At 32.9% G+C, this 11,029-nt stretch overlaps 2 protein-coding genes across 4 annotated transcripts; both read right to left on the reverse strand.

Moving 5' to 3' along the window:
* Window positions 1-9,367, reverse strand: LOC130640779 (enolase-phosphatase E1-like). 3 transcript variants are annotated; one of them, XM_057447324.1, is made up of 5 exons: window positions 9,178-9,367; window positions 3,038-4,633; window positions 2,777-2,884; window positions 1,075-1,146; window positions 1-594 (listed from the first exon to the last, which is right to left on the reverse strand). In XM_057447324.1, the coding sequence occupies exons 1-5, from the start codon at window positions 9,278-9,280 to the stop codon at window positions 566-568; spliced, it is 1,908 nt and encodes a 635-aa protein (XP_057303307.1). In that variant the 5' UTR covers window positions 9,281-9,367; the 3' UTR covers window positions 1-565. The 3 variants fall into 3 exon arrangements, with proteins under 3 accessions (XP_057303307.1, XP_057303309.1, XP_057303308.1); XM_057447326.1 differs by lacking the exon at window positions 1,075-1,146 and having other exon boundaries at window positions 9,178-9,366; XM_057447325.1 differs by lacking the exon at window positions 1,075-1,146 and having other exon boundaries at window positions 2,655-2,884; window positions 9,178-9,366.
* A 626-nt stretch (window positions 9,368-9,993) lies between these two features.
* LOC130640780 (thioredoxin-like protein 1) lies at window positions 9,994-11,029 on the reverse strand. The gene has a single exon (XM_057447327.1). It carries the CDS (start codon window positions 10,985-10,987, stop codon window positions 10,115-10,117), a length of 873 nt encoding a protein of 290 aa, XP_057303310.1. The 5' UTR covers window positions 10,988-11,029; the 3' UTR covers window positions 9,994-10,114.

Here is an 11,029-nt window from a genome sequence, read left to right on the forward strand (position 1 = left end):
TAATATTTTGTTCATAATTATGTGTATTTTTCATATAAATCAATAATAATCGTGGAACAAATTCAATATTTTAACACCACAATATTTTAGCAATACGAAGATTTTACATACCAACATATAGATGATCAAAAGTTTTGCTAAAAATTTGTAGCATATTTAAGTCCAAAGTAGTACGAACTGTCGCCTGCTGATTCATTGTAAACGAATGTAATTTTGGGCTATTTTTGAAGATCCCAAGAAAACGCAGTAGCGGCAGATGTGAACGAAGAAAACAAAGCACTTTTAAAAATACAAAAATTACAAAAACATTTACGATTACAAAATCTAGAAGCTATACAAATTATATTTTTTCTTTATTTTTACTTTTAAAAAAAATCAAATCAACAATAACGGAATTTCGTTCTGATCAAGCATCCGTGTTTGAAGTATTACGCATGAAGCATCATGTCTGATCGATCCATCAAAAGAAAACAGAGATTAACTACCACGCTAATCCTGCTACTTGGGAAGAATGAGCAGGTTCGTCTTTACAACAAAATTTATCTTATATAAAGTCATTTCATAATTATTTTCCAGCTTTCTCTTTCGCAATATCTAAAGAATATGATGTCATAATGTGGACGTACAGCTAGGAGAAAGAAATACTTTCAGTTGAGTAAGCAGGGGGGCCAGCCACTTTTCTAAAATCAAAATCCCAGACTAAAACCAACTTTCCTTTGACAATATCGACAGGTTGTTTAAACCAAATAACTTAGAATTCCGAATTTTTCACCAAAAAAAAATCCCCTTTGGCTCCCCTGACTTGGCAATTTTTGCTGGCTACCCCGTTTGACCACACCCTCTACAAGAGAAACAATAAACAATTAACATGCGCAACTCAGTACTGGTTTCCAACACGATAACGAGCCTAACAGATGTCTGACTTTTTTTCATTAAGATGGTGGAAACCAGTGCTTTATTAAAAAGCAAAAGGAAATACAAACTTTTCTGAAGAAAAGTGTGTTGGCTGATGGGTTGGGTAAAATTATAAACTCCACATAACAACACACCTTTCTACAAAAAAGAATTGTATACCTCTGATAAAAAGCATATAATAGACGAAAGCGACAAGACCGACAGCTATACCAACATACCACAAGGAAACACCTACATAGAAACATAACACAGCTTACAGTACAAGTCGCGTGATAACAGTTAGTATAGCATGAACACGATTGCATTTTGGGTAGCTTTTTATACTGTGTTATAAAAAACAATATTGTGTCACTCGTGTCCTTGCTATACTTTTACACCACACGTAAATTGCTGCTTTTGACATCAAAATATAAAAAGGGGTGGGGTTTTATTATATTGCAAGAATTAGTGAAAAAAGGTGAATTGAAAAGGTCGAGTTAGTCCAAGTTGTTACACAAACGTAGGTGATTATTAAGGTTCTTAAAGCAGTCATCTTGAGGATTACTGAGTAAAAAAAAGGACCTGGGAGATTCTAAAAAATACAGTTAAATTAACGACCTGATAACGAAAAATAAAATATTTGGCCTAACTTGTCTTTTTTTAAATAACAAGAAAAATAAAGTTTTTACTTACGAAATGCTTTGTTTACAGATGAGAGGACGATATTGCGCATAACTCCTTCCTACTACTGCGATTAGAACCTGATAAGGTTGTTTTATAAATATTGCATGAATAATTTTAATTAATGAAAATTTGTTATAAATATCCTTATTATAAAAAATCTCCTTGTAACTTTTAATATCAACAAAACCTTCCAGGACAAGTATTATTGACAGGCCTTGTCAACCTTAGATAGACAAAATAACTCCCTCCCTAATATGGAATTTTTACGTATGATGCATGCATAAGTTAAGTGTAGAAGCAAATCATTAGTTTCTTCTCGATGTTTCAAGTAAATGTATGTGCAGAAAAGCGTTAGTTAGTCGTGATTGTAAGACAAATGACGTCACTAGGGTGTTACTACAGGGTTGCCACCTTTTTAATGGAGTAAAATATAAGGAGATTTGAGGATTATTGATGAAAAACTTTTTCGAGAAGATGACGGTATTTTCAAAAAAATACTAAGGAAATTTAAGGACTTTTAAAAACTTAGGAATATTTGAAATTTAGAGGTAATGTCACGAGTAAAAATTGCACCCATGTGCTACTTTTATGCATTATGAAAATAAATATACATGACAACCATATAGGTTTGTGAAAGAAAAATTGAACACATTTTAGGAGACATTGTTAACAAGTTTTGTTTGTTTTGATGAAAAAATTAAGGAAAATTAAAAACTTTTAAGGGGGCATGGCAACCCTCTACTAAAGTATATTAAACTGAAGAAAACGTGCATGATGACCAGTATAAAAACTGTGAGAAACGTGCATGATAAGTTCCGTTTAAAGGCATAGTCGAAACCAGGATATAAATATATCAAAACTAATAGGCATTCCAGTCATTGCGGGGCAGCAGTGTAAATTGTAAAATTATATACATTGAAAATATACGTGCATAAAAACAGGCGCTTTGGTTAATGATGTTGGCCCTGTAATGGCAATCAATAAATATTGTGGAGATTAATTAATTACCATAGGAAGCTCTTGTTGTGTTTTTAGTTTGATTCAGAATACAGGAAAGCGCAGTAGGAAAGACTTACGTCATATAATGTTAGAAGATTGTTGATAGTGTATTACTACAGGATGTTACAGGGTTTTTTTGGCTGGGTTGTTGTTGCAGGGCGACTACTAGTAGTTTCAGTAGATTCAGGAGTATTTTTACCCTCTGCGGTAGGTGCAGCTGTCTTCTCAACAGGTTCAACGTGTTTTAGATTTGATTTATCAAACGATTTTACTTCAGCTCTTGTTTCCACTTTTTCCTCGGATATAACTAAAGAATATATATCAAATGTTATGCATTGCACTTTATAGTACCCATTTCACACATATTTTGTTATGGCCTGAAAGGGAAATGAAAACAAACATATCAAATGAACAATCAAATGAAAACAATCATAAGACAATCATAAGACAATCAAATTACCGTCTTTCGTTGGTAAAACATTTTTTTCCTCAGTTTCAGAGTGCTTTAAATTCTTTTTATCAAAATCTTTTACAGCAGAAACATCTGGTAATTTTTCTGGTCGCGTTTCTTCTTTTAATGTGGCAGCTGTTGGAAGTGGATTTTTTTCTTCTGTTTCAACATGTTTTAGTTTTCCATGATCAAAGGATTTCACCTCAGCTCTCGAATCTGTAGCTTCCTCCTTGATAACATCAGCAGTTGGGAGAACTGTTTTCTCTTCTGTCTCAACATGCTTAAGTTTTGAAGCATCAAAATTTGCAACAGCAGAAACATCTGGTAATTTTTCGGGTCGTGTTTCTTCTTTTAATGTGGCAGCAGTAGGGAGTGGATTTTTCTCTTCAGTTTCAACATGTTTTAATTTTCCATGATCAAAGGATTTCACTTCAGCTCTCGAATCTGTAGCTTCCTCTTTAATAACATCAGCAGTTGGAAGAACTGTTTTCTCTTCTGTTTCAACATGCTTTAATTTAGACGCATCAAACTGAGCAACACCTGAAACATCTGGTAATTTTTCAGGTCGTGTTTCTTCTTTTAATGTGGCAGCAGTAGGGAGTGGATTTTTCTCTTCAGTTTCAACATGTTTTAATTTTCCATGATCAAAGGATTTCACTTCAGCTCTCGAATCTGTAGCCTCCTCCTTAATAACATCAGCAGTTGGGAGGACTGTTTTCTCTTCTGTCTCAACATGCTTAAGTTTTGAAGCATCAAACTGAGCAACAGCAGAAACATCTGGTAATTTTTCTGGTCGTGTTTCTTCTTTTAATGTGGCAGCCGTTGGAAGTGGATTTTTTTCTTCTGTTTCAACATGTTTTAGTTTTCCATGATCAAAGGATTTCACCTCAGCTCTCGAATCTGTAGCCTCCTCCTTGATAACATCAGCAGTTGGGAGAACTGTTTTCTCTTCTGTTTCTACATGTTTAAGTTTTGAAGCATCAAAATTTGCAACAGCAGAAACATCTGGTAATTTTTCAGGACGTGTTTCCTCTTTTAACGTGGCAGCGGTAGGAAGTGGATTTTTTTCTTCTGTCTCAACATGTTTCAATTTTCCATGATCAAAGGATTTCACCTCAGCTCTCGAATCTGTAGCCTCCTCCTTGATAACATCAGCAGTTGGGAGAACTGTTTTCTCTTCTGTCTCAACATGCTTAAGTTTTGAAGCATCAAAATTTGCAACAGCAGAAACATCTGGTAATTTTTCGGGTCGTGTTTCTTCTTTTAATGTGGCAGCAGTAGGGAGTGGATTTTTCTCTTCAGTTTCAACATGTTTTAATTTTCCATGATCAAAGGATTTCACTTCAGCTCTCGAATCTGTAGCTTCCTCCTTGATAACATCAGCAGTTGGGAGAACTGTTTTCTCTTCTGTTTCAACATGCTTAAGTTTTGAAGCATCAAAATTCGCAACACCGGAAACATCTGGTAAAACCTCAGGGCGTGTTTCCTCTTTTAACGTGGCAGCCGTTGGAAGTGGATTTTTTTCTTCTGTCTCAACATGTTTCAGCTTCGACTGGTCGAATGTCTTAACTTCAGCTCTTGATTCAGTAGCCTCTTCTTTGATAGCTAAAAAGAAAGGGCAAAAATATTACATTTGTTGATCTATTAAAGGTATGTGATCTTTAATGTAATCTAGTGTCAATGCTACCCAACATGTACACTAGAACCTGTCTTAATTGCCTAAGAATTATGTTTTAATAAAAACTTGTCACTTGATCATTGAAAGAAAGTAATGTTAGGAAATTACTATATATTTAAATTAAATACCACCAATGACACTATTAAATGAAATTTAATATTAGGAATTAAAAAAGGAATTAAAGGAATTAAATTAATGTTAAACTACACTGAATTAATGCTAGCAACAAAGGGACAATCTTACAGTGGATATTAAATTAATCAAGAAATATGGTTAAAAAAAGGTAAATATTCTAACCTAATTGACTGACTATAATTTTCAGTAAAACACTTCCTGCTCTCAAACATTGCTTAAAAATTATTGAAGATATTATTTCGGTTTGTCTGTTCAGTATTCATATTACTGTGGAAAGTTTATCATTTCTTGAACATGATAGTTTAGTAGGCGACGTTTCGGGAGATGCTTCTCCCATCATCGGGCAAAGTAAAATGATGATGAGCATGTATTTATATAATTGCAGAGGATCGAAATTCATAAAAAATAACCAATCAAAAACGAGCTGATAATTAAATAAATAGATCAGTATCCAAAGTCACATTTTGCTTGTTTGGTAATTGCTTGTTAAGCATGATTTTTTATCAAAGCGTAAAGTGCTCATTCAACGTTTCACAAACTTGATCAGCTATTGACCTTTCTTTATTACATACACCACAGAAGACTAACTCATGAGCACAGTATCTGGATATAGCAGCAGAATGGACTATGGCATGCCCGTCCACTTCTAATTTACGTAACTGAGCAAAAATAGATTCAGGAAGTCGTATCGATAGATAAAAGTAAATGGTTAACCAGAATATTAATCCTTGAAATGAATCTCAAAAATCACTCCAAATATACTTGTTTGCAACTGGTCTATACCTATTTGCAACTAGTCTATATTCGTCTGCAACTGGTTTATACTTTAGTAGGCGACGTTTCGGGAGATCCTTCTCCCATCATCGGGCAAAGTAAAATGATGTTGAGCATGTATTTATATAATTGCAGTCGAAATTCATAAAAATTAACCAACCAGAAACGAGCTGATAATTACAGTTAATTATGGTAATTAACATTTCCGGACCTAGATGTAGGTAACTACTTCTTCTGTAGGGCTGGTAACCAAATATCAGGAAGTTGATTCCAGATGCTGTTTATGTGTTTGTTACGTTCTACACTGTTGATGGTTTCTTTAATCTTCCTGGCCGTTGTTCTGGATTCTCTGTCAATGATTTTTTTCTCATCCTAATTAAACTGTTGACTTCTGCTCCACCTGTGGTCCGTTTTTCTTCACATCTCTGCTTCTCACTGCACGCATATGTTCTTGTACTCGTTGCTTAAACTTTCTTTTTGTTTCGCCTATATACACTGCATCACAATCTTTATACAGGATTTCGTAAACAACATTGATTTGTTCTTCCAGGTTTATTTTGTCTTTTGGTTTAGACAAAGTGGTTCTTAGGGTGTCTTTAAATTTTAAATTAAGTTGCTTTTGTGACATTGTATCATAGAAGCATTAACTTATGATGTGTTGTAAAAAAGCCTGAAATATAGCTTGTGAAGAACTCTTATAAGAGGATCAAATAAAAAATTTATAAATGTTTATTTATTTTAATTTTTATTAGGAAATACTTCATTTGATTAATAAAAATGAATAATCTTTAAAAATAAACATTGTTGTTTTTGTAATTAAAACATGGCTAAAGGCATGTGGGAAACCTTGCAAAAACATCAAATAAAAACAACTCAAAAAACATATCGACTGGCAAAAACAATTTTCTAAGCACAGTTTTCTTTACATCCATTCTATAAAACTCATACATACTGGAGCATCTGAACAAACTCCAGCAATTATAACATTTTTATTGTTTTATTCAAAACTGTTTACCTTTTCTAAAAAATACTTTTCAACATGTATATATCTATACTTGATATTAATAAATGATTTAACAATCAGCCAGTTCATGATTATTATACAATGCAAAAACAAAACATCAATATAGAATTCCAATATGAGAATCTAAGAATGATTGGTCATCATTGCGAATTAGCAATAAAGGTTTTGTCAGAATAAATCTAGCATTTTTCAAAAAATAATCATTTTCCATACAGCTTCCAGTGAAAATAATTAAAGCATACTTTGTGCATATACCTAAAATACTGCCTTGTTGTGAGGAGGATCCAATCCACAATAACCAGAAGTGTGAATGAATAAGCCCACCACACTATTAGCGCCACACAGAGAGATCATCTCCCAATGCATAAAGTAGCACAGCTTCAGTTTCATTACACCAATGATATTTGCCCTTTATGATCAAGGGTCCAATGGGGACAAACCAGAAGGAGAATGCACACAACATGTTATCTATACAAAATTTCAAGTGCAATAAAACTTAGATCCAGGATCTAAATTCTCTTTAAATTCTTCAGCTAATAATAATTTTTTTGTGACGGTTTCTTTTATTCGTTTCTGTGTTTTAAACCTTCTGAAAAAAAGTATGGTTTGAAAGCTTGCGTACAATCACACATTATCTCACCAGAGTCTGCTAATCAGTATACCAAGGCATCTGCATGTTACCACTTAATCAAATGTATACCAATTAATTTTGCATGCATTTTTGTTTTCTATCTCACAAATAAGAACTGCACTGTTGCTATGACAAGAGTTGCTTTTAGTTGATTTTAAAAAGTGAACTTCGGTTTTTGCCTGATTTTGTCTTTTTAAAATACTGTACAAAAAAATCCACTGTTTAATTAATGTGTGGTAGATTTAACTGCATGTATACCTGACTGTTATTATTAATACCAAGCTTTATTACCAATTTTTCCTGACTGCCAGCTGGATGACAATCTATTTTTTTTTCAATTAAAGCATATGTCACAAGGTGTAAGGTGGCTAGTTGTTCAGGCTTTTTCAAGATATATTCAGTATTCTCCCAGTCATCACATCACATGATACTTAAACCAATCACTTTGTAATTTTTTTAATTCTTTTTCTTCTCCAATGTTTACAGATTATAAATAAAGATCATGTTTTATAGAACTGTGACAGTCTGGCTTATCACTTTTAGTTTCTTTTTTGTTTTACTGGCTCTCAGTGGAAATAATCCACTAAATACATATATTATTTACGACAGATAAGTATTTTTCAGGGTATCCATTATAGTTTAAGGGGAAACTTGCCATTCAGCTTTTATTAAATCACAGCTTAATACACGATTTTAAAATTAGGATCCCATTTTCATTTTCTATTGCAGTGGGAAAAGTTGGACTTCCCTATTTTTGGTAGTGAAGGCTACAAAAAGTGGCACAAAAATTAGAACTCTTTGGATAGATTTAAAGCTTTCGTTGCGATGTTTTTACTTTGTCAGTATCACAATTTATGTTTCTCAGCTAAAAAATGAGTAAAAAATCATTGCTAAGTATCATAATTATATATATGAAGTTGCAAAACATGCTAAATCAAAAAAACTTGGGAAATATAATATAAGACTTTAGGGTCTTGGGTTTAATACTATGGCCTGATAAATTTATCAAAAGAATTTCTCCTTTTTATCAAATTCTGTATGCTTTGCTACTGAGAACACGGCGTAAAAGTCCAACTTGGCCTATCAGGACATTTCCCATAAAATCTTTGTTTTCTAACTTCAAATCTGAAATATTTATGGATCTTGTTTATTTAAAGCTTTTTCTGCAGGATTTTAATGAAAATTAGTTGCGGTGTGATGTAATGTTTTGATTTGCATCGAGAACAATGGACATGCGCGCATATGCACAGGCAAAAAATATAAACAACAGACCATAATGACCGAAAATATTAAGTGTAAAAAAAAACTGACGCTAAAATTGGTTATGTCTGCTCTTAAACAGAGAAAATAATATTTCGGAAAAAACAATTCCAATTTATTAACAACCTTACATTCCTAAAAATCTATAAATAAGCATAAAGATTCATATTTGCTATGTGGTCCTTCTTTTCTTGCCTCTCAGGATACGGATGTGCATATACGAAACTTTGTAAACATTCGCAAAGAATAAAGATTTGAGAAAAACAAAAAAAAAATATACAAAAAAATTAGAAAAGTGGCACGTGATTAAAACTGATCAGAGAAAAGCATTAAAATAAATTCAGGGAAATATATAGTTAATCAGATAAACAAGTCACTTTAGTCACCAAACGTTCGGTGACTTTTTTCCTGTTGTTGTTTTTATCACCCAAATTTAAGGTGTAAAATAAGGAAATTTGCAGTAAAATTTTAACTAATCTAAAAACTGCTTTCCTAATCCCGTTTATTTTATTATAGCTCTTCGTATTAAATGTTTAAATGAACCACTAAGTACAGAAAACTTTACCAAACCAACAAGACAGCGAAGCAGTGTTTCGAAAAAGTAGGCGTTGCTTTGTATAGTAGAACGTTAATATTTTTAAACTTACTTTCGCTTGATGGCAGAGGATTTTTTTCTTCTGTTTCGACATGTTTTAATTTACTTGCATCAAAGGATGCTACTTCAGAAATATCAGGTTTGGTTCCCTCCATGTTGAAAGGCTTTTGCTACTACAGTAGTGTCTGACCAGCGCTTGCTCACGAGCTATCTGTGGTGGAAGAGTACGTAAATAAGGATAGTTCAAAGAAAACATGCGCAAGTTCTTAAACTGCTACCGGGGGTAAAAATGCAATTATATTAATTTCATGCACGAATTATGCATTTTATGCAGCGGCACAAGTTTTGCAATGTCCTTTTTTATATAAGTAGAATAATATATTTGTATATTTTCTTTTTTATTCCTATTCCACTTTATCTTTATTATATTTTTATTATTATACTTCTCCCTAATTCGCATAAACATAATAGGAAGCCATGTTGAAATATACTTAAGGTTTTGTTCTACTACGTCATTTGTTCTTTTTACTACCGTAAATAGAAAAGATTGCAACTCGGAAATTCATCCCATTGATTCTTGTTTCCCGTGAACCGCATTTGAGATCAATTTTTTGTGTTTCGGGAGTATTATTTAAATTTGTTGACATTTAGAATATATTCTTATAGAATATTTGGTATGTACCTCTCTTTGGTACTTTTTACTTAAGTTTCAGGTAACATATGGTCTCTAATCAACATTTTTTAAAGAATTCCGGCAAATATTGTTTCATAAGACTTAAAAACTTTTTTCTAACTATATATCGCTGATGATCAAGGAAACACAAGCCTCACACAACAGCATTGTAGGGGATAAATCAATTTAAAACAATTATTTTAAAAACTGCATTTATTTCGAATTAATAACAGATAAAAAGCTGTAATAATCATGGCTTTTATCAACACATTTGAATATATAATTTAAAATAAATATTCTCATGTTTTTCTAAAAATTAATGGCTTTCCCCAGCTTTACCAGCAACTCTTTTAAAATCCTTCATGTTTGTAGCATCGAGTGGACTGCCAATGATCTTAATGTAGTTTATCGCTGTTGTCTCCTCTTTTCCTTGGTTATTGAAAACAAAAACAACTAAATTACTGACATTTTGAAATTTAACAAATCGTAGTGGAATTAACTTTTCCCCAGTTATATCTTCTGGTGTGAGCTCTAACTGTTGTACACCTTCCATTCGATCAGCTTGATCAAAATCGACAGCATTCGGTTGATTTGTAAACAATTTAATAATTTTTGGTCCACGCCCATCATTCGGTGCATCAATCTTTAATGAATGAAGTTTAACAGCTTGGTTAAATTCTATAGTTAGAATAAGCTGTTCATCACAGTCACTTTCTAAATATCCGCCTTCCTTTTTAAATACATTTGAGTGGACATGATCGTCACTTTCATTTAAACAATTACATCCAGCAGGATTTATAAATGACGCCAAACTTCCGTGCCCCTTAACTTCTTCATCATCTCCATCATCACTACTGCTGTTACCAACATGTTCTTTCACTTTATCTTGTAAAGCATTAGGATCTCCACCTTGAATTTTATCAATGACAACCTTTGATCTCAAGAAGACAAACGTGGGCATTGCAGTAACGCTGTATTTTTGTTGCATATTTGGACATTGATCGACATCTACTTTTAAAAACAATGCTTGGGGATATTTACGACTTAATTGAGCAAATACAGGTGCAATACGTTTACATGGAGCGCACCATGTCGCATGGAAATCTATCACGACTAATTTTGAGCCAGCGTTAACTAATTCTGTCTCCAAAGTGGTGTCGGTAGTAATTTTCACGTTATCAGCCGCCATTTTTACAGCTTTGCAAAATGATAATTCGTACGTTGTTGTATA

Source organism: Hydractinia symbiolongicarpus, chromosome 4, assembly GCF_029227915.1.
Source record: "Hydractinia symbiolongicarpus strain clone_291-10 chromosome 4, HSymV2.1, whole genome shotgun sequence".
NCBI classification, from domain to species: Eukaryota; Metazoa; Cnidaria; class Hydrozoa; order Anthoathecata; family Hydractiniidae; genus Hydractinia; species Hydractinia symbiolongicarpus.